Source organism: Doryrhamphus excisus, chromosome 8 (genome assembly GCF_030265055.1).
Source record: "Doryrhamphus excisus isolate RoL2022-K1 chromosome 8, RoL_Dexc_1.0, whole genome shotgun sequence".
In the NCBI taxonomy this organism is placed as follows: domain Eukaryota; kingdom Metazoa; phylum Chordata; class Actinopteri; order Syngnathiformes; family Syngnathidae; genus Doryrhamphus; species Doryrhamphus excisus.
The window spans coordinates 12,967,580-12,992,503 of NC_080473.1; the positions used below are offsets into that span (position 1 = coordinate 12,967,580).

Consider the following 24,924-nt stretch of genomic DNA (forward strand, 5'->3'; position numbering starts at 1 on the left):
GGATAGGCTCCAGCACCCCTGTGACCCTTGTGAGGAAAAGCGATAGAAAATGAATCCATAAATGTATGTTTCCTGATACAACCAGTTCAGGGTGTACCCCACCTCTCACCCGAAGACAGCTGGGATAGGCTCCAGCATACCCAGGACCCTAGTGTGGATAAGAAAATGTATGTATGGACGCTTGAAAAGGAGTAGAATGTCACAAAAGTGCTATAAGGGAGTGTAAACCGTTGCTGTTCAAAGTTTCCTTGTTATTTTCAAACTACAGCAATCAAGATCACCAATGTTTTTGTTTTTTTTCCTCTCTTCAACATTTTATTGAGATCCCTTTATTACAACCATTAAAAACGTGGAGCTGTATATGGCTCCACAAAGACATACATAAACGGTTTAAAAGTGATTCAAGGAGACTGTCTGTGCTTCCCCGATTCCCTGAGACAAACAAAGACCCTGACAAGCGGATATTAAAAAGTAGCCTCACTTGGCTATTCCCTTTACACAATTACAGCATGCGCTCTGTCTGTACTAATCACACTAAAAGTCAATGAACAGTTAAGAGGAAAAATCACGCGGGGCTTTGCCATCCTCTTAAAATATTGAGATTGAGTCTGTCCCTTTTAAAGATTTTACTAATTCACGCTGAACCAATTCTCATTAATGTCATCAAAATGTGAAATCACTGTTAATAATACTGCATTGGGAAGGGATGAGATTGCAGTTTGAACCACAAGTTCTTATTAGCGCATGTGATGTCGCGCCCTACAGTTGGGGAATGGGCTTGGCGGCGACCGCGATGCTCTCGATGGAACACTCGTCGTTTCCCCGGCGGATTCGGAAGTAGCCGTCTTCTCCCCAGCCGGTGCCCCAGCTGTTCTTGACCAGCCAGTACTTCTGACCGGTCATGTGACAGCGACCGTAACCCACCAGTAGCACAGCGTGGTTGGTCAGCTCGAAGGGGTTGAAGGAGTCGGAGACGCCCGTGTGGTGGTAGATGCCCTCCTTGTAATGCATGAAGTCTGGATACACCTGGAGAGAACGTATTCATCCACATGGTTCATTGTTGCTAGTGGTGATCTTCCAGTATATATATATATATATATATATATTTTTTTTACCTGCATGTAAGGTGTGTCTATAACGAAATCAAGTATATGCCATATGAAAACACAGTTGAATGGTGGCCAACAGGGGCAAACGTGTGGCAACATCCAGATATGATCCAACACCATAAAACACATGCAAAAGGAATCTGATGCAAGGCTTCCAGGGATGTGACGGATATCCCTCTTAAGAGGACATTTTGTACGATGTAATATTTTACACTAAGTTGCAGCATTTCTCCTCGTACATGTGTTTTGGATGCTTTGCATGTTTTGGGCATTTGCAATATTTTACTTTTGCATTTGTTTTTGTTTCTCCACCAGAGCATTTTAAATTTTCAGCATTTTCCCGTTTCATGTGTTTTATGGTGTTTATCAACCAACAAAACAAAATTCACTATTTACTACTTTACTATAAAAATGGCTGATCCTATCCATCCTGGTCACTCCCAACGAGAACCTCAGGATCCACATCTCTGCTTCCTCCAGTTCTTTGATCATAATTCATTCATTCATTTTCTACCGCTTATCCTCGCGAAGGTCGTGAGGGGTGCTATCCCAGCTGTCGTGGTGCGAGAGGCGGGTAGGGTACACCCTAGACTGGTGGCCAGCCAATCACAGGGCACATATAGACAAACAACCATTCACACTCACATTCATACCTATGGACAATTTGGAGTCGCTAATTAACCTAGCATGTTTTTGGAATGTGGGAGGAAACCGGAGTACCCGGAGAAAACCCACTCATGCACGGGGAGAACATGCAAACTCCACACAGAGATGGCCGAGGATGGGATTGAACTCGGGTCTCCTAGCTGTGAGGTCTGTGCGCTAACCACTCGACTGCCGTGCAGCCGCATTGTAAGTTAATAATAATAATAATAATAATAATAATAGCGGTTGGACAACTTCCACTGCAACAGAAGTGGATAAATGGGAATTGAGCACTTAGACGTGCAGAGTAAATGCAGCTTTGGTGCATTATTGAAGCAAAAATCGACTAATGTAACTCAGAAAAACATTAGGAGGACAAAGCAAAGGTAGCTGATAAACATTCTAAAAGCTCTGCACTGAATGTTGATATTTTGCTTAGTTTGACGGGACGGGAGCGAATGTCATACTCTGTACTTTTAAGAATAGCAGTAATATTTTGTACCTCAAAGGCCACCGCCATGGGCCCATTCTGGACCAGTTCCAGCATCATGGCCGCCTCACTGCAGCCGCCGTAAAATCCACCCACGTAGCTATACTCGGCCACGTAAGTGCGGCCGCAGTTTTGAGGGACGCCGCATGGTGTGTTCTTTCCCACGTACGGGAAACAAGACTCATCGGCGATACCGAAGTCCTGGATGTACTTGCCAATCAGATACGGGAAACCGCCATCGCAACCTTTGGAGTAGAAGAGAAGCTTGACTCGTGACCAATTATGACATTTCATATATAAAAGAAGACGTTGAAATTGCATGCCGATAAATCCCACAGTAGCAGTGGTTCCTGAAGCATCCCCAGACACTGAATGTGTAAATACGGGGTTAGGAGCAGCATAAGGACATCATCAGCACTGTGTGTCTTTTTTTTACACTCTGCTGTAGTTCACGGATAAATGTCAAGACCTCCTTTGTGCATCATTGCCTGTGTGTGTGTGTGTGAGCGAGAGAGAAAGAGAGATACTATCCATATCATTAATCATTGTATTGTGCTTCAACCAGTTAGTTCAGTAAACAACTCTGTTTACTGAGAATGAACAACAATATGAAGATAAATGATGATGAGATTTATAGATATATATGTTCGGAGTTTCTTTGAATGCATCTTGCGTTCTTGTAATGACAATGAGACGGATGGGGTTAGATATAAATACACATGGTGTGTTCAGGTCACAATGAAGGGAAATGAAACTGAGTCAGGCTCTGCGTGACTGTGTGTGTGTTTGATGTCGGACCCCAGGCCTGCTCGCTCTGGTACGCGTGTTGCGCAACTGTTGCAACATATTGCGTATTATGCACAAGGTTTTCTATACATCACTTTTACTATTGTATTTCTAGCGATTACTTTTGTTATTACACTTACCTCATACTTAGTTTGTCTTTGTGGAGCCATATGCAGATCAATTGTTACCCTTGGCTGGTGATTGTATGTATGTAATACTCACGGTACTTGCTGTGATATACTGTATGTGATGTGATGTTGTTCCATTCTTCTTGTTGTGATTGGATACAAGAGTATATATTTCAGGATCAAGCCTAAGATAACTTGTTTTACATAATCCTGAACATTCTGCATGTCAAGCAGAAAAAAAAATGTTTAAGGATAAAATGGGTAAGATAATACATTGCAGCATATAATAGGAATCCATAGATTTTGTTGATTTTTTTGTTGATTCTCACCAAAAAGGATCTAAAAATAAAAAGTCCATATTCAAAACCACATCAAGTCTCTCATTGTGTTAAGACTTGCAGCTCTAATTCAAGCTCCTAACTAAAAACATTAAAACCAGCCACACATGCTGGAAACTCATCTCAGTTGCTTTTATGCCTCAATTGCAGGAAAGAATATAATAGTACAGTAATAGCAGAATATGATGTCAAAGAGTCAAGATGTTACCTTGGGAATATTCAGAGCAGGAAACCACTTGTTGCGGGCTGAGGATGGGAGTCTCGCTGTTGTTGGTTTGAATTCGGATGCGAGCCTCCAGCATTCCCATGGAGGCGAAGGAGTAACAGCTACCGCATGAGGCTGAAAAGAAAGAATACATTTTAGAATAAAATAGTATAAAGTGCTGATTCCTTACTTTTTGAATGTTTGTCACACTTAAGATTTAGAATATAACCCAAAACTATTTATAGACCAACAACAACGGCGTCAACAATGTCAACCTTATCCTTCACGACCGCGACAGATCTCGATGCCAGTGTGAACTGCCTGTATTTTTGTCTCTGTCGGATTCGTCGCCATTTTCCTCTTGTCAGCACGCTATTCAGCAACTTCTGTCTTCTTCATATCCAAGCTGTTGCTGCTGATCGAAGGAAAATAGAACTATTGAGCCCTACTGGGACAGAAAACATTGCCGACAAGTCTGAAATTCACACCTAAGTTGCATAAGACGTTGACGGACGTCTTTGGCAGTCAACGTGACTTTTTGAAAATACATCTATAGACGTCTTTGGCAGTAAATGAGTTAATAGCATTTAAACTGCACTCATAATGTATGAATTCTCCACACCAGTACAATAGCAAAGACTAGCCGAGTTTTTCGGAATATACCAATGATATTTCCCAGGGATTGTAGCAATCTCTGCACTGCACTGACTCCACTGACTGGCTGGGAACAGGAAGCAAAGAAACTCAATTTCAGTCAATGAGCAGCGCACATCCAACCTAACTTTCGAGGCTTGAAAGACAGCAACCGCTGCCGTAAGACACAGTGGCTTAAAGGGCTTCTAGTCAAACACTTCAGCCCTCTCCAGATCCTAAAGCACAGCCCTGCAGAGTCGCTCTCAGACACTCAAACTACTCAGCACGCTTAATCCCTCCACTCACACACCAGGCTGTGCAGAAACGCATGAGAGCGCACAGACGAGCCAGGCCTGCCAGGAGGGGAGGCAAACAAGCTGCTGCTCAGTGCCTGCCGCTACCCATGCTGTGCACGTCCGTGTGCAAGGATTCAGCCTCGACTGACACAACAGATCTTCTCATATCCAGTCTTTCCATTTTGGTGTGAAGGAACATTATAATCTTGTTTCAAATATCAGCACAATGGTGAAAATTCATTTCTTTGAACAAATAATACAAAGACGCTCAGATGACGATGACCCAAATTTGACAAAGTTTCCATGACAACAAACCAAAAACACCAGCAAAAAGAACTGAAGAAGCTGCAATATGCATGCCGGCCAGTTGTCGGCAATGTCTCTTTGTCGAGAAAAACAACATGCATGCCAACATTTTCGGAATACCCCGTTTTTGCTGTATGTTTATGTATGCATGTTTAGCTATTGTATTAATTATGGTAATTGCAATGGTTTTATTTCATTTGAACGTGCATCAGATTACAATTGAATGCATCCCATAATCAGTTCACAGTTCCACATGTCCAAAAGGAGTAGGAAGAAGCAAAGCTTATTAAATCCTACCCCTCCATCTGGTACTTTTACAATCAGTAACTGTTACATTTGTTCACTTCGTGCTTTCCTAATATAGTTGAAGTTTTTTTTCATTTTATTCTTGTCACGTACCAAAGTACGAGGTGATATGACCACACAATGACATAATTGGTACCATTATTGCTGTAACATGAATTTTCATATTTTTTCATTGAAAAAAAAAGTATAAAAAAGACTACTTATATTTGATTCCTAGAGATTATTTATTTATATATACACGCACACATACATATACACACACTCTATATGCTTTTCTCATTTTTACCATGTTTTTGTTTTTTATTTCTACAATGTGCTCTGGGCCATTAAGTTGTCTCCGGACTGCACTTTGGACACCCTTGCCTTTATAGCTCTTTACCTGTGAGCAACCTCAACTGTCTACTATTTAGCTTGTTAGCTTGCAGTCATGAGAAAATGGTGACAATTAAAAAAAAGAATGGGAGTACTATTGCAGCTAAAATTAATCAATGCGTGAAAACAGTCAGCAGATACGTCCGCCATCTGAACGTGTCGTGTAGAGACTTGAAATAATGAACTACAAGCCAACCAATCATAGCCTTAATGAGGATTTTTTGGGGGAGGTGGACGTTACACTAAGTGGGGTGGATGAACAAGGAAACTGAAACTGGTGAAATGCAACAAAAAGCGAACCAGAGAGCAGCGAAGCATACAAGCGTATTCAAGGGTTAAAATGCATGTGCGTACAAACATGAGTACATGTTCACAGGTACTATATACAAGTCTGATGTGACTCAAAGTTTGGGTAAGTTATTTAATAGATGAAACATGATTGTTATTGTAAGATAAGATGATGAATGAAGCCAAATGATGATTGAGTCGTCATGATATTTATAGGTTATCATATGATACTGGCACGCGGGGGCATGATACTGGGCCTGATACCTGTCAAACCATGTGATGATCTTATTATCACTATTATATATACTATATATATATACTATATATACTATTTAATCAGGAGCTTATTATCACATACTATTTAATCAAAAGACTATTTTGTTTCCAGAAAATGTTCAGTTATTACATGTATTATATCTTCATGGAAGTTTAGCTTTCGTTTTTCCATCATGTAACGCGCCAGAGAGTTGAATTTTGATTTGAGAGAATCAGGCTCGTATTCATCCCCATTTTCTTTTCTGATTGATAAAATAAACATAGACACGTATTTGTCTAACTCAGGCGGGGGAATACTTTCTACCAGTCTTCGTTCGTTCTTGCAGTTGATGAGCCATTCAGAAAAAAGCTTGAGGTCGCCCTTGGTTTTCCCACTTGTATTTGCATTTTTAGTTTTTTCGATCATTTCAAGAGTGTCCTCTCATTAATGGTGATAAAACGTTCAATTTCTAATATTCTGTTTGCTGTTTTCCCTATTTGTCTTTCGCCGGGAGTGTCAACGGCTGACATGTTGACAGAGCACAGACGGCAGCAAAACAAACGCTGTGTGTTCACGCTCGTGCGCTGTTCTCTGATTGGTTGTTTCACGGGCACGATACCAGAGCAGCGTGCTCTGAGTGGACAGCTACGGGGGCTGATACTGGACATGGTTAAACTCTATATTTTATCAGTATCACTGCCCTGGGCTTTGACGCAGTATCATTTCGGCCTTTTCCCGTATCATTCATAGGCGGTTTCTAGGGTACAGGGCCAATTAATACTGTAGTATGTGATAACCTGTCTTATTATCTGAAACGAGTTTTGAAAATAATCTTGTACTCAGAGTTGTCTTGTAATCTGGTCAATGCAGTCGTGGTAATACTTACCCTTTACAACCCACTTTATGTGTAAAAAAAAAAAAATGACGCCAGCCTTCATCAGTTTACAGTTAAAAATTATGTGACGCAAACAGTCCCGAATATGTTTACGTATGCAAAAATAGCAGAAAATATTAGCATTAACGTGAAATGTACATCACCTTGGTTGCGTACAGGGCTGACAAAGTTTACGCCATCCATGTTCCTCCAGTCCCAGTGCTCTGGTAGAGCTGCAGCTAACTTGGCTACTTGAGCTGTCACAGGCATAGGACGAACACGGCTGAAGAAAAACAAAGTACATTTGCAGTGAATTAACATTTTAGATCAGGACACATTTACATAATGTTGTGTTAGATTAACCTTAGAATACACCTTTTACTTTATAATAGCATCTCCGTTTGACGGATATGAACTTGTGGAGGACATAATTTGGACTGAAAAGTAACAACGGTGATGGACTAATAGGATCTTTTGACCTACGTTGGCCTTTGTGTACTCGCACGCCATTATTTCTTTGAAATTTGCCTCATTATGGATTCCAGCACAGTAATCGCTTGAAAAGATTGTTCACATGGTGAACACTAAATGCATACATTAAGAAGTTCAGAGTGATTGTTGTTTTTCTTTGGATTGCATGCGATTCCTAGAGTAGAAACTCACACAGGAATGCGCGAGGCAGGTCCTCCTGCTCGATAGTGCAGCTCCTGCAGCGAGTATCTCTTGTATTCTGGATACGACACAGCCTTCCAGGAGTTCTGGACCGAGTTAATGGCCTCGATGACGTCCAGGTTGGGCGTGAAAGTCCTCTGGAGAAGCCTGAGGGGATGAGACAAATGTCAGGACTGTAATGCCTCAAGCACTCTTCTCTTACTTGTCACACTTAAATGTTCTTGATAATGAAACTAAATTAAATATTGACAACACAACTGAATTTTAAATTAGACTTTTTATTATTAAGGGGGGAAAAAATTCAAACCTACATGTGCCCTGTGTGCAAAAATGATTTACTTTTTTACTTTTTTTTTTCCTCAGCATTCAGAGGTGGACGTGCTGGTGTGGTTTGGATCGTTGTCCTGCAGCAGAAGCCAAGTTGGTTTCAGCTTAATGTCACCAACACATAGCTGGACCTTCTCCTTTGGGATTTTTTGGAAATCATGGTTCCATTTATCACAGCAAGTCTTTCAGGTACTGAAGCAGCAAAACCGCCCCAGACCATCACACTACCACCACCATATTTTACAGTTGGTACGATATTGTTTTTCTGAAATGCGTTTTTTGTCTCGTCAGACCAGAGTATTTTTCCAAAGGTCAAGAATTGAGACGAGCCTTAATGTTCTGTTGAGCAGTGGTTTTGGTCTAGGAACTCTGCCGTGTAAGCCGTTTTTGTGTCTTTCTTATGGTGGAGTCATGAACATGACGAGTGAAGCCTGCAGTTCTTTGGATGTTGTTGTGGGGTCTTTTGTGACCTCCTGGATTTTTTTGTTGCTGCGCTGTTGGGGTATATTTGGTGGATAATGGTTCTCACTGAGATTGGCTGGAGTCACAAAGATTTAGAAATTTTCCAGATTTCAATTAATCTCAGTTAAGTTATGTTTTAGTAGAGAGGGCGATTACTTTTTCACATGTAGGTTTGGATGTCTTTCTCCCTTAATAATAAAATGTTTTATCATTCAATTGTGTTGTCACTGACTAATATTTAAATGTGTTTGATGATCTGACACATGCCATAAAATATTAAATCAGAATCAGAAGAGGGTGAACTCTATCTGAGTGCTTTATAGTTTTACCTGGTGCCCATGACCGGTTTATCGTAAGATTGTGGAGGTACTGGTTTCACCTTTTTCCCAACAAAACAAAACCAGTTGTTTCCCAGGACATCATGCACCCATCCTGGTAGGGTATGGTCACAATAGCTGGTCACCTTACGGCCATCTTCAGTGTACTGAAAAGTAGGCAAAAATACTGTAAGTCTTCAAACTTAACACAACGAACACATTTGTATTTTGAAAAATGCTCTGACTAAGTCTGGGAATACTTTCTGAATGGACAAATAAATAACGAAATAAAGAATAGCAGAAAACAAGCGATCATGTGGGTTTTGGAGCCATAAGGGATACAATATTTCCTTTACTCAAGACTCATGTGAGGAAAAAAGGGGAAGAAAGCAACAATAACTCTGTTGTAAAATCCCTACAAATAAGATCAAGATAAGGTTATGGACATTTTTGGAATAACTCCAAATCAGTTAAATGGAATGGCAAGTTAGGCCATGATGAAAAAATGCTTCAAATATTGCATACTATAATATAGTACACATTTTAAAACAATTACAAATACATCTCAAATGTCCTACAATTGTGTATTACCCCAAATCTAGCTTGGTGGTGGATTCTAGACAGTTTACATGCTTTTAGTAAACCCTACAGGAGTACGCTGTTTTTTGTGTGTCTGTAGCTTTAATGCTAATAAGTCATACCCAATTGTGGACTTTATCCACTTATTTCATCATCCCTTGCCACATCACCGCTAAAATTTTGCATACAAACATATATTAATTAATAAAACACACAGTTTTGTGTTTGAATACGGCCTTTTGGTAAAAATATATATATATATATCCTTAAAGAAGGTTTGCAAACTGAACACAGAGATGCCCAGGCGGAGAATCAAATTTCCCAATTTCCTGACTGTGTGGCCTACATGCAAACCACTTGTCCACAGTGCCGCCCCCATCTCTTGTTTTAACATAAAAAAAAAGTCAATTTTGCATAGCAGGGTTGTTTAACGTTAAATAATTATAATATTAATTATTATAATTTATTATTATAATTTATAATAATAATAATAACAACAATAATAATAGGGCTGCGTGGCAGTCGAGTTAGCGTGCAGACCTCACAGCTAGGAGACCAGGGTTCAATTCCACCCTCGGCCATCTCTGTGTGGAGTTTGCATGTTCACCTCGTGCATGCGTGGGTTTTTTCCGGGTACTCCGGTTTCCTCCCACATTCCAAAAACATGCTAGGTAAATTATCCATAGGTATGAATGTGAGTATGAATGGTTGTTTGTCTATATGTGCCCTGTGATTGGCTGGCCACCAGTCCAGGGTGTACCCCACCGCTCGCTCGAAGACAGCTGGGATAGGCCCCGCCGCGACCCTCATGAGGATAAGCGGTAGAAAATGAATAATAATAATAATAAAAACTTTAAATAATACAATTGTTTCCTTGGCATTTTGTTCACCTTGAAGAATGCAAACCATTTGTAGCCATTGATGACTACTTCAAAACCTTGGTTATAAATAAGGGTGAAGAAGCCGCTGTTTCCCAGCTCATCTTTGGCCACCGATAGCTTCTCAAGGGTCACTATCACCATGGACTCACTGGTGGCTGAAAAAGATAATGTAATATATGACTACCTAGTCCACAAAAAACACACAGGGATGTATTATTTAAATTATTTCACAGTCCATAATCACACAAAAAATAAACAAACCAGAGCACAATCATTCCAGAATTTTCCCCACCACATTTCTGTCAGGTTTTAAGAGTGTTGTACCAGGAAGTGACAACTAAACCTCAAATAAAAATGACAGCACTTCATTAAATACCACAGGGACACACGTCCTTGTTTAAGTGTCATGTTACTATTTTTAACAGACATATTTACATGCTTTATCTCAACAATCCGTGTCCATGTTTGAACAGTGTGTGATTTACCCTCAGCGGAGCAGTTGATATTTTTATCATGTCCCCCCTTGGACACTTGGAACACCCATGTCCCCATAAGGTCCTCGTAAGTGCAGTTGGCCGGTGTGTCCCCCCAACAGACATCAGTCCAAATCAGTAGCAAACACGCCAAGACGCCATTCAGCTTCATCGTCACCTATTCGGAAAGTTGTGAAACCCGATGACTTCTTCTTTTGGTCACGCGCGTCCTGATACACGCGACCAAATCTTAGCAAAGTACTTTTTTTTTTAAACAAAGACCATGACCACAATGTTCAAGATAACTACCTTTCACGTACGCGGAAGTGGTACCAACAACGCTTCACCGGACCCCAAATTCGTAATAAGTAACAAATGTTTAGGTTTTCACTATTAAATAACTCATATAAAAGTCGTAATTGTAGATTGAAATAATAGTAGATAGAGTTCTTCTTTTACTTTTTTTCTTCTACTTTTATTGCCGCTATTATGACTGTGCTATAGCACGGCATCAGAAAGAACAATCTCTCTCCTCGATACTCTTTGTTGGTGTCGCCGTTTGCTTTCGTTTTTCCACGAGCACGTGACCATGACGTATGCGCTTGCGCAGTTGAGATAAGATGATTTGTTTACTAGAGTAGACAATGATGTTCGGATTTGTTTGACGCTGTCACAATGTTTTTTTTATTTATTTGTCACGATATGTACATTACCAATACATCATACACATACTGTAGATGCAAACAACATCTGGATGATGTAAAAACTTAATACAATTCTCTCTATATGTATAATGACGAAAAATCCTCACTTTCATAACATGTCCTCGACGTTTCTCCACCCTAAAAAGGTCAAAGGTGTGCTGCAAAAAAAAATACATGCGTTAACAAGGCAGCAACAAATCACACCATTGACTGTAGAGCTTTACTCCAAAAGGAAGTCTGAGATAGATCAAGTGTAATATTTAAAAGGCTACAGAACCTGCTGCGGCCTAGCAAGCATTTAAGGGAAGTGCTGGGGCCTCAGATCACCATAGTAACCACATACTGTAATGGAGTGACTCACCTTCTCTACACAATAAGCACTCGTGTGAAGAAGGGTCTGAAGTAGCGTGAGTCATGAAGTCTTGATTACTATTATTACACCGTGTGCATTGTGTCTGTGCATTAGTGTTTGAAAGTATTTTAACCAGTACTTTTGTAAATATTTAGTTGTTGATTCATTTGTTTATCCTTAGTTGTTTAGTCCCCTTCCCAGGCCCTGCAGTAGTTGTTGTAGTTTTACCTTGGCAGTTTTACCTTCCTCTGTCAAGCTCCTTCATTTTGTTGTTGTTGTTGTTCTGCATGACTAGAACTTTCAAGTCCGCCATTGTTAGTCCAGACCACATCTCTGGCATGACTAGGGTGATGATTCATGTTTAGAGATGGGTGGTGGAGGCGGATGGACACAAGTCTTCATGCTGGACCCGGAGACATTCATTCATTCATTCATTCATTTTCCACCGCTACCTGGACTACTACTACTACTACTACTGGTTGCCAGCCAATGACAGGGCACTTATAGACAAACAACCATTCACACTCACATTCATACCTATGGACAATTTGGAGTCGCCAATTAACCTAGCATGTGTTTGGAATGTGGGAGGAAACCGGAGTCCCCGGAGAAAACCCACGCATGCAAACTCCGCACAGAGATAGCCGAGGGTGGAATCGAGCACGGGTCTCCTAACTGTGAGGCCTGCACACGAACCACTCGTGCAGCCGAGATGATATAGTAATATATCTAAATACGGATGGACAATTTGGAGTCGCCAATTAACCTAGCATGTTTTTGGAATGTTTTTGGGAGGAAACCGGAGTACCCGAAGAACATGCAAACTCCACACAGAGATGGCCGAGGGTGGACTTGAACCCTGGTCTCCTAGCTGTGAGGCACCCACATATCCGGTTCTTGCTTAGGCGCTTTCTTTTTCCTTTCCCTGCATATACATGCAGTGTACATATTTCTCTCTGCACACAATTCCTGGTTTTTGAGGAAGTTCTTGCACCTGTGTTGCTTTCATGCATGCAGGTGTGTGGGTGTCTTTGCCTTCCCTGTGAATGTTTCATTGTATCCTCTACAACCGTCACTGACAATTTAGCAGTTACCGTAGTTACAGTTACATCACCGTTCATTGGACTATGATGAGTGAATTTCTGCAATTTCTGTAGTATTCCTTGTTTATAAATCAAGTATTTTCATGTTGTTGACATTCACACAGATAGCGAGACACCACACGTACACCATCTTCCTGTTTGGTCATGACTCATTTCTCACCTTCTTTATCGAAATGCTGGCAACTTGCAACTTCCGGGTTCCACGCTTGAGGTGAGAATTCAAGAATTTGAAACAGGAAGGTGGTGGTGGTTGATCTTGCAAGATAAAATGTTCATTTATCCCTTTCGCTCATCATTTATATGTAAAGTAAACCTCGGATATATCGGATTCTATTGTTCCCACTGGTTTTGTCCGATATAAGCGAAATCCGTTATATGCGTATACCGGAAAATGTCCGTTTTACGCATATATCGGATTTATATCTGGTATATGCGTAAATCGGATTTTATCCGTTATAAAAAGGCACTTCCTTGACTATGTTTCCAATGTACCTGGACGCGCAGGCAACGCTGCAAACGCTGCAAATGACGTCGTATAGCGGCCTGTCACGATTCAGCGAATCGGAGCGCCACGATGCGGCCATCCGATATATGCGAGGGAAATTTAATGGAAATGCATTGGAACGGGACTGGAGATTTTGTCCGAAATAGGCGAAATCCGTTATAAAAAATCCGATATATGCAATGAATTTTTATTGGAAATGCATTACAGAAAAATTGGTTCTTTTTTATCTGTCCGTTATGAGCGAATTTCCGATATATCCGAGTCCGATATATCCGAGGTTTACTGTATTTATATGCATTTCAAAATGTAACTAAGTTTAAAACAATAAAATCGTGTTTTGGGTCAACATTTTTGGCTTTACATTATTTATTACTGGAAAATATATGGTAATGGTTTTATTTCATTTGAATAGGCATCTGATTACAATTGAGTGCATCACATAATCAGTTCACAGTACGAGGTGATATGACCATACAATGACAAACTTTACCATAGTAACTGTCAATATAGTGATGTGTATATTGCGTTAGAGTCAGGAACAAATTAATGTAGCTAACCAAGGTGCACACAGGTACATTTTTAAACATTATTAGAGCCCTCTAGACATTAATTAACACCCCTTTACACTTGTATTACTCACTATAGTGGACATGATAAAAATAAATAAGCCATTTAAGACATAAATAACACGCAGGCTTGTGTGTTATTTAGGGGAAACGAGTGGTGGGCGACAGGAAGTGATGTTGGGGGTTCAGAATTGAATTTCAGGACTGAGAGTATACAGTACTGTGGCTGTTTGGTGAATCGTGACAGCTTTTGAATTTAATGTTTTGTGCAAAAAAATAAAAAAAAATAAATCCAAGCACCCCTGTGTACTATACAGTAGCAGTCAAATGTTTAGACACACGTTCCTATTTAATAGCATGACAAAGTGTGTTAAGTCTTGTGACTGGTACTGCCACATGCTGCCACGGTTCATCCACAAACAATGAACAATCAATCAAACCTGGGATCTGTGCATTTTGAGATAAAAAGCTAAATGATTGACAGAACAGATAAGCATGGCTGCTGCTGGCGATTCAAAGAGAATTAAAACTAAAATCCTTAAATGAGAATTAGGCCGATCTTTATTTTTATTTATGGGAAAAATAGCACTTCACAAAACCTGCTTATGTAAGAAGTGTAAACCGAGGTAAATGTGTATACTTACGTTATGTATTTAAATCTCGACCAATGAAATCAGACATTAGACCCGTTTGATTAAAGCCTGAAATGCTGTGTGTTTTAGCAACAAATCAATATACTCAGCCTCAGGGACACAAACACACACACACGACTAATGAATGAGATATTGACCGATCCATACTTAAACCCATCAGTGAGTGAGTGAGTATATTTATATATTTGCATGTTTGCAGATGATGAATTTCTGTTGGTGTATTAGCAATAAACCCAACCACCTTTTGCATTTTTGTTCCCATTTGCTTTTTTCTTATTTTGTTCTATCCATTTAATCAGACAGGAGGTCTAATGCAGCAATTTGCATTGATAGACGTGTCGGCTGTGGGTGTCGGGGAAATTGTTTTCTATTTTCTCTTCCATTTACAGCCATGTTTTTGAATCTCATTAGATTCAATGCAAGACATAAAGGACAGTAGAAAATACTACTGTATAGAACAGGGGTCTCAAACACGTGGCCCGCAACACTAGTTTGATGCCCCCGTCTTGATATGAAAGTTTAATGTTAATGCGGCCCGCGCAAGTTTGATATGGATGCTGTATGGTATCATGTAGCCAGAAAAAATTATTACGTTTGATTAATGTTCATGTTAAAGGTTAAATAACTGTTAATAGTTATCCTCCCTATCCGTGTGGAAGTGGTAAGTTTTTGGCTATTTTAGTTTAAAGGAAATAACTTGAAGGCTACCGTTTAGGTCGCTAGCTCTCTAGTTTATGAGTTAGCATGTGTCTCAAGACCCTGCAGTTGCGCAATATGTTGTAAATAAAAAGAGTATAAATGTGACTATAGTCGTGTTTTGTCATGTCTACAGGGCTCTAATAATGCTTTGTTCATTTTAATCTGAAAAAAATAATTTGTCTACCCACCAACTATATGTGGTTTCTTAAGTTTTTATTATTTGCCGTTTTATTATTATTATTATTATTATTATATTTATTTATTACTGATTGATTGATTTTCTTTATTCTTGATTTGTTTATTTATTTTTTATCTTATTTTGTGCAGAAAAAAAAAAATTAAGTCATTTTAATACTCACTTCTTCTCAGGTCTCTGGTAGGTATCACCACTCTTCAGTCGTCAGCATTGAACCCATGTAAAACAGCAATATGAACCAAATGCATCCAAAATGTAGATGTAACGTTTCATTACCTGTCAGGTCTGTTGTGAGAAGACATCAGCGTTAGGAACACAATTTGAACAAAACAACACAATCTGAGGACGATTTATTCTCTGAGTAAATGGACTTTATCTCAGTTCGGAGTATTTAAGAACATTCTAAAGCAACTTACCTCTAAAAATGTAAAATATAACCAACGCAAACACCGCTCCCCCGCACAACCCTGTGATCAATGCCCTCTACAAAGCCACTTAGAAATATACTGCATTTTTCATACTACAACCATATAGTATTCACACGTTTACAAATCTGAAGGGGATATAGGAAATAGATAACCAAATATTTCAATATAAATCCATCTCTGATTATCACAGATAGTTTCTTTGAAGTTACATTCTACATTTGTAACATTAAAAAAAAAATGAAATGAAATCGACACCGCTTAAAAAAGTTCATAAAAATGAATCCACACAATATCAAATCGAGGAAATGATATAAGGTTTCCTCAAATAAACAATAGATGTAAATAGTCTTTTAGTACACATACAGTAAGTTAATAGCTTGTGAAAATTTACATCATTTGTCACAGCAGATGGTTCGTAAGATTTCGCTCCACACACTTCAAAATTCCAGATAAGAAATACAGAAGCACTTGAAATGAGGTGGGGTGAAAATTGGCACACACTCGCAAGGAAAAAAAAAAAAAAAAAGAGGATACAATTGTTATTTGCGTTCATTTCACTAACAGTCATTTTGAACGTGATGACCTTTTTGCACACTTTAGCATTTAAACAGCAGTGCATTTCTTCAAGTAACATTTGCTAACCAACCATTATTCCACTTCATCAAAATCAAGTCCCGACTAACTGCTTGGTGTGATCAGCGTGGGCTGGAAGGAGAGTGGAACACAACACAGCCACTTCATTTAAATGGAGATGAGCTGCGTGCTTCTCTCCGTTCAGACCTTCGGCGTCAGTGTTGCAAAAAAAAAAAAAAAAAAAATACATTTGCTGACAAGCCTGTAAAAATGTCACTGGAAATGAATGCCTTGATTACCTGTGATGAATTTGATTAGCTCTAGCGAGCGGCGAAAATGTAAACATCTCTTCTAAAAGGCAACATTCACATTTGTTTTACTTAGTAGGGCCACCGTCTAACAAATTAGAATTAAAATCATATTTGTGTGTTTATGTTATGGTGTCATTTCACGGCTCCTTTTGGTTTAAAAAAATATGCATTACTTCACTATATGACTTCACACAACATCAACAAAATAGTGGAGGATCTACAACCTGCCTGCACCGTCCTGTATGTCAAATAATATCTTCCACTTTCCTCAAGCATATCATATAACATATTATAATGCATAATAATTTAATGAATAACCAACCACTTAAAAGCCACATTCCATTCAGCAGCACCAAACAACCAAAACTATTATTATTATTTAAGACATCGAAGTCGCCACCTCAGCTCAGCCTGCCTTAAGCAAACTGAAACATGAAACCAGCCTTAATTACTTAATATTCAGGAAAATGCTATGCTAATATCTATAGAGTCTTTATATGTAAAGTATTTTTTCTTATCCTTCTAATGCGCCTACATCCGCACACAGCAATTTTTAAAGTCAGTCTTGGTTGAAACACAGTTGAAACCGAGGACAAAAAAAAGAGCTAGAAAGCTGGAACATTGCAGTTCAAGATGGCCAATATTCAATATGACAAAATACAATATACTATATATAGTTAGAATATATTATATACTATAATATAGCAAAAAATAATATACTCATTATTTTCTGTGTATCGTTTGTCAGATTCAAGTGAATAACGGTGCATACTGATTTGCTCCTGATAATGATTTGCTCCAGTTGTGTGAGTGTGCATGGTGTGTTGCTCCATTCTGCTTGTGTGGTGAGGTGTTCAGGTGCACTCGTAATTGTGAGTGTTAGGGGAAAAGTTTTTTTTAATTTTGGTACTAGGAGTGTGCGTACCCCAGTTTGGGAACCAAGGCTGTAAACCGGGGGTCTCAAACACGCGGCCCACGGGCCAAATGTGGCCCGCAGGACACGAGTTTGAGGCCCCCGCCTTTGATATGAAAGTTTAATGTTAGTGCGGCCCGCGCAAGTTTGATATGGATGCTGTATGGTATCATGTACCCAGAAACAATTATTATGTTTGATTAATGTTCATGTTAAAGGTTAAATAACTGTTAATAGTTATCCTCCCTATCCGTGTGGAAGTGGTAAGTTTTTGGCTATTTAAGTTTTAAGGAAATAACTTGAAGGCTACCATTTAGGTGGCTAGCTCTCTAGTTTGCGAGTTAGCATGTGTCTCAAGACCCTGCAGTTGCGCAATATGTTTTATTTGTAAATAAAAAGAGTATAAATGTGACTATAGTCGTGTTTTGTCATGTCTACAGGGCTCTAATAATGCTTTGTTCATTTTAATCTGAAAAAAATAATTTGTCTACCCAACAACTATATGTGGTTTCTTACGTTTGTATTATTTGCCATTTGATTATTATTATTATATTTATTTATTTATTACAATTGATTGATTTTCTTTATTCTTGATTTGTTTATTTATTTTTCATCTTATTTTGTGTAGAAAAATAAAAAGTAAGATATTTGAGAACAGTGGAATGTTTTATCAGAGCTTTTCTTGTAGAAAATCGGAACCAAAGCGAAGATTTTTAAATTTTTTGGTTTTTAATAAATGCGTTTTTTGGGTTGTTTTTTTTTTGGAAAACCTGATGCGGCCCAGTCTCACCCAGACCCGAGCACCAGTGGCCCCCAAGTAAATTGAGTTTGAGACCCCTGCTGTAAACAACACGGTTGCTACCCTGTTCAATTCCGTCTCAGTTGTTGAATGATTTCCACATGCAAGAATATTGCACGTATGCAGCGTTTTCACTCTGACTTCAGTTGACATGTCCCTCCAGATATGCTTGTTTGACCCGATGATGCAATAATTTGACCTCTCTTCAAACGCAAGAAAAGACTACATAAGCTATATTTTATCTCTATTTATTGGTTCTAATAGATACAAGCTTTGCATTAAAATTGGTATTTAGATATATAACTATATCATCTCGGCTGCATGAGTGGTTCGTGCGCAGGCCTCACAGCTAGGAGACCCGTGCTTGATTCCACTCTCGGCCATCTCTGTGTGGAATTTGCATGCGTGGGTTTTCTCCGGTTTCCTCCCACATTCCAAAAACATGCTAGGTTAATTAGCGACTCCAAATTGTCCATAGGTATGAATGTGAGAGTGAATGGTTGTTTGTCTATATGTGCCCTGTGATTGGCCGGCCACCAGTCCAGGGTGTACCCCGCATCTCGCCCGAAGACAGCTGGGATAGGCTCCAGCACTACTGCGACCCTGATCAGGTCTACCAGATAAAACTGTTGAGTCGTCAAAAGGGACGTACATCTCATATCCCATCATACACCAACTAGTAAGAAAACAATAGTCTGGTCTGGGGTTTACATGTAAACATTCAGCTGTTGTGTATGAGCGTATCAAAGGGGCATCGTCCACCGCCAACACCAACACCAACACCAACATCTCCTGGGATTCCCTAGACAGACTGATAAAAGCCCTTAGTCACCATCTTTTATAGTTGATGTTTGCAGTTCAAAAGTCAGCATCAGTGCAGTTCTAAGGAACAAGACAATGTGGCATCTCCCTAAAAGAACATTCCAGCAACCTTAAGACGACCAAAAAAAACATTCTCATTTATCACAATTAGCCAATTTAACCAGTGGATGAAATTACATTACATGACAAGACCAGCTACATGACACAGCCTCCTCACCACACATGAGCCTTGAGCTAAAAGCAAGAACTGGATCAACAGTTCAAATGTCATCACCCTCTGATCAGCACATGGATTTAAAGTATTTTGCAGTACAAGGATTATCAGTCCAATTCTTTGGAGTGCCATTACAAAATCAGGGGATCAAACTTTGACTCGTATTTTGGTAAAAATATGATTGTTGTTGAATTGTTTAGGTCGAGTGGTTAGCGCACAGACCTCACAGCTAGGAGACCAGGGTTCAATTCCACCCTCGGCCATGTCTGTGTGGAATTTGCATGTCTGGGTTTTCTCAGAGACTCCGGTTTCCTCCCACATTCCAAAAACATGCTAGGTTAATTTGCGACTCCAAATTGTCCATAGGTATGAATGTGAGTGTGAATGGTTGGTTTGTCTATATGTGCCCTATGATTGGCCGGCCACCAGTCCAGGGTGTACCCCGCCTCTTGCCCGAAGACAGCTGGGATAGGCTCTTGTTGTTGAATTGTTTAGGTCGAGTGGTTAGCGCACAGACCTCACAGCTAGGAGACCAGGGTTCGATTCCACCCTCGGCCATCTCATGTTCTCCCCGTGCATGCGTGGGTTTTCTCCGGGTACTCCGGTTTCCTCCCACATTCCAAAAACATGCTAGGTTAATTGACGACTCCAAATTGTCCATAGGTATGAATGTGAGTGTGAATGGTTGTTTGTCTATATGTGCAAATATACAGTACTAGAGGTAGTGAAATACCTTTTTAACAAAAGCATATATTATATCATTGTAATATTATGGGTGTCATGACCTTGCAAGGTTTTTTTAAGTATCGTTTTTTAAGCAAACACGTTTTTGACAACATATGAAGTGTTGTGGCTGCACGGCACGGCAAGTGATTCACGCTCAGGCCTCACAGCTAGGAGACCCGGGTTCGATTCCACCCTCGGCCATCTCTGTGTGGAGTTTGCATGTTCTCCCCGTGCATGCGTGGGTTTTTTCCGGGTACTCCGGTTTCCTCCCACATTCCAAAAACATGCTAGGTTAATTAGCAACTCCAAATTGTCCATAGGTATGAATGTGAGTGTGAATGGTTGTTTGTCTATATGTGCCCTGTGATTGGCTGGCCACCCCACCTCTGGCCTGAAGACAGCTGGGATAGGCTCCAGCACCCCCGTGACCCTCGTGAGGAAAAGCGGTAGAAAATGAATTAATGAATGTATTTGTTTAATTTCTTTCCAAATTTTGCCTCCATTTTGGTCCCATTCAGCAGTTCTATTCGAGTCTTGTTGTTATTGGGAAAAATCCTCGGTTTTCAAACGTTTACATTTCCGTCTAACCTTTTGCACCACTCACTGCGTATCCATCCAAATACAACTAAAGAATGTTTCCAATCCTCCTGTTGCTGGACTAGTACTGGTAATGCTTTCACTAAACTCCCTTAGCCACATCATCTAGGCTGATGTCACACCACCGAGTCCTTGTCGAAAATAAACTGATCCTCTCTTTTTCTCTGCTGAGGCAGCACATATAAAACGTGGCGTTCCACCCGAGGGGCTGATAACGTGCAGGCTGAAGTGCTGAAGCGAGCACTCCGTTCTCGCCATCGTAATAAACACAGTTGGTGGAAGCAGGCTGTAAACTCGCTCCTCTCAAACAACACCACGTCGACACTGGTTAATTGTTAAGTCGTTGTGAACAATTATATCTTTTCCTTGCTTACTTCATCCTAAACCCAGTTATGTCATATATTAATACTGTATATGGAATTGAATACAATTCAAATGCACTTGTATCTATCTCATATGTAGCTATGAATAAGATCAGGGATTAGAATAAGTAACAGAGGCCTCAAGCACTTTTGGAGCACTTTTGCAATGCACACTCCTTGGCAAACTGTGCACTAGAGAATACAGAAGTGTGATATGAGAGCCCATTCACATGTATGGAAACTATTGCTTTTACAATAAAAGGATCAGAATGATCAAATTGAAGATATGAAAATACAATACAAAGTCTTTGACATTTACATTGTTTTTTTTTTGTTTGTTTGTTTTTTATCAAAGCACATATTTACTAACAAGCATATAAGGTAGCCTCACCTGAACCCCCTTTGGCACAATAATTAACATTAAATCAATTATGATACAGTCATTGCCAAACATTTTGCAAGTGACTTTGTGCTTAAATAACTTTGATGCTTCGTTTTCATTTTGGGGAGAAAAAAAAAGCTTGATTTTGCAGAATATATAGACATGGGGCGGCACGGCGGTCAAGTGGTTAGTGCACAGGCCTCACAGCTAGGAGACCCGAGTTCAATTCCACCCTCGGCCATCTCTGTGTTGAGTTTGCATGTTCTCCCCATGCATGTGTGGTTTTTCTCCGGGTACTCCGGTTTTCTTCCCACATTCCAAAAAGGTTAATAATTGGCGACTCCAAATTGTCCATAGGTATGAATGTGAGTGTGAATGGTTGTTTGTCTGTATGTGCCCTGTGATTGGCTGGCCTCTCGCCCGAAGACAGCCGGGATAGGCTCCAGCACCCCCGCGACCCTCGTGAGGAAAAACTTTTATTCTCTGGCTTTTAACTGTGTCTTTTAGTTCTTCGTTTTTATTGTAATTGGTTTTATTTTTTATACTTGTATTGCTTTGTTTCTTGTTTTTAATATTTTAATATATTTATATTAATATATTTATATTTTAATAATTTTAATTTTGGATTATTACTTTTTAATTTTACGGTAAAGCGGTAGAAAATGAATGAATTCCGGTTTCCTCCCACATTCCAAAAACATGCTAGGTTAATAATTGGCGACTCCAAATTGTCCATAGGTATGAATGTGAGTGTGAATGGTTGTTTGTCTATATGTGCCCTGTGATTGGCTGGCGACCAGTCCAGGGTGTACCCCGCCTCTCGCCCAAAGACAGCTGGGATAGGCTCCAGCACCCCCGCAACCCTCGTGAGGAAAAAGCGGTAGAAAATGAATGAATGAATATAGACATGGAAAATGTTTTCTTAAAAAATACTGAGGTTGAGAGTTATTGAAGCACAAAATTGAATTCCCTGCCAAAATGTTTGCGGCTGTGAATGTATTGTTGAAAAAAATTGGAATGTTTGCGCACACGTTGCACAACACAGTGACTGCTAACACAGTTTCTGTAGTCATTATACATGCTGTGACCGTCATTGATGGTAAAGTATTAGAATTCTTGTTTGGTTTTTTTTGGTCCCCGTCTTTTCAAGTGAAAAACTTTGATGTACAAACAGAATAAATAATTTTTATGGCGAATACAAAGATGCGTATGTTATGGAAACTGGCAAAGCAACCCACTGCTTTATATTTTGTTAACCAAATCAAACTCCTGCAACGCATGACTTGATCAATATTTACACTTTCATTTTTTATCCACAAGCCGATGCTGTGCCTGTTTGACTCTTGCACAGCGGATCCACCAACCTGTCAAGTTTTTGTGCCCTTGGGAGCTTTTAAGCTTGTTTCCAAGCACTTCCTTGGCGTCTTTGGCCCGTCCTTTCAATATATGAACCGCATCCATGAAGGCATACCTATGTATACTCACACAAGTGCACAATCGCTATGTCTAATTAGCTGACAGCCATGTTAGCTCAAGGCCACGATCTATACCTAATACCACATATTTATACTGTGGCCATTTTTTCCCTTTCCTGTGATTGACACCACTATGAAAATCTCTCACTGCACATATGTAAACACAAAGCTTTCACACCCCCCACCGTGCGGATGAATGGATTTGACTAGATCAATCCACTCTCCTTTTGTTGGCATGATCCTCTTCTCTCGGAAGCATGTCTGCCTCACAGTGACGAGGAACTCTGGCTGTAGTTTCTGAGAGTTAGTCTACTGTACCTGGGCGACGGGGGCGATGGAGGCGGGTGGGAAGGGACCGGCGGGAGACACAGATCTATGTCAGATACAGCTGAGCTACTGCTGGATGCCAAAGAGTCCCGGAAGGGCGAGGGGGGAGTTAAAGCGATAAGCTCCTCATCCAGCTCCACCCTCCTCAGCGGAGAGTCCATGAGGCAGGTGACGAGGCCTCCTCGCATGGGGGAGATGGAAGGGGACGACTGAGGGTGAGGAGGTGGAAGAGGGTACGGATGAATGGGACACCCGCTCCGGCGACCCAAACTTGACTCACCGAGGGAGTGGGCTTGGACTTCGGCGTATGTTGTGAGAGTAGGAGGCGTGTGGATCTCACGCGGGAGCAGATAGGGATCAGCGGGATGAGGCGGCGGCGGTGGCGGCGGCGAGTGTTTGTGTATGTGAGGATGCGTCGGAGAGGACAGCAGCATCATGGTGTTGAGCTCGCTGATGTTGGCGGTGAAGCGGTTCACCACGCAGCTGATCTGCTCCATCAGGTTGCTTTGGCACGCCACCGGTCGACCTTCCAGGATGACCAGGCGACCTTCGCTCCCGGTTACACCGGATCCGCTGTTGACGGGTCCGCAACTGCTGCCGCTGCTCTGGCTGCAAACGCTGCTGGGATATTTGGCTACACCCGTGACCTGAGGTTCCTCCTCCAAACCTGGACCCAGTCTCTGGCTTACCGTGCTGATTGGAGATGGCGTTTGTGGAGCATACGTGAGGGAGCACCTCTCCTCCGCTTCAGAGAGCTCATAGAGGTTCTTGTCGCCGCCGGCGTCGCTGTGAGAATGCAGGGAGGAAATGGACGGCAAGGAGGGAAGAGGCAAGTGTGGAGGCAGGTTGGCCCCCCCCAAATAACGCTCCCCGGAGGTCTTGGAGAAGGGCTTGATGACAGCCGTCTGGTTGTTCTCCTTCTTTTTGATGTGGAAGGACAGACGCTGCCACAAGTGGTTCCCGTGTGAACTGTTGCGCTCCGTCTGCGCCCAAGACACCGACTTGCCGTTAGAGCTGAAAAACAAGTACGGTTTCAATTTCCATGGCAGTCGATTGAAAACACAGCCTTAGTAATACTTCGGACGTCATTTCCATGAATGAACCGTCCATGTACTGGAATGCTTTGAACCAGCAAAACCTTCGCCATTAAGGTAATTTGGTCAAAAGTCGAAATAAACTAGAACAGCAACAACAAGAAATCGAGAGAATGAGGCTCATCGGACTTCTCAATATAATATTGCAGACAAGTTGATATCAAATGTGATCTCAGGAAATATGATATCAAGGAAGAACTAAATTTGAAACATGCTAGGACTATGTTAAAAAGCCATAGCATTTCAGTATGTGGAATCAAACTATGGAATGGATTGAGTAAGAAACTCAAACAATGCACAAGGATGAGCCAATTCAAGAAACAATACAAGCAGTTGATGTTTGCTAAATACAAGGATGAAGAGTCTTGAACCAGTCATGA

General features: G+C 40.6%; 2 protein-coding genes across 4 annotated transcripts in view; both read right to left on the minus strand.

Annotated features, from left to right (window-relative positions):
- Window positions 1-279: 279 nt before the first annotated feature.
- ctsc (cathepsin C) lies at window positions 280-11,025 on the minus strand. Its single transcript, XM_058080469.1, has 8 exons — window positions 10,756-11,025; window positions 10,280-10,425; window positions 8,823-8,977; window positions 7,696-7,851; window positions 7,197-7,315; window positions 3,705-3,836; window positions 2,257-2,489; window positions 280-1,026 (listed from the first exon to the last, which is right to left on the minus strand). Exons 1-8 carry the CDS (start codon window positions 10,913-10,915, stop codon window positions 760-762), a joined length of 1,368 nt encoding a protein of 455 aa, XP_057936452.1. The 5' UTR covers window positions 10,916-11,025; the 3' UTR covers window positions 280-759.
- A 4,833-nt stretch (window positions 11,026-15,858) lies between these two features.
- grm5b (glutamate receptor, metabotropic 5b) overlaps window positions 15,859-24,924 on the minus strand; it is a 57,856-nt gene continuing 48,790 nt past the window's right edge. For all 3 annotated transcript variants that reach the window (XM_058079456.1, XM_058079457.1, XM_058079455.1), the window contains one exon: window positions 15,859-24,464. In XM_058079456.1, the coding sequence (XP_057935439.1) occupies window positions 23,390-24,464 (1,075 nt within the window). In that variant the 3' untranslated portion in view covers window positions 15,859-23,389. The remainder of the gene's footprint in view (window positions 24,465-24,924) is intronic.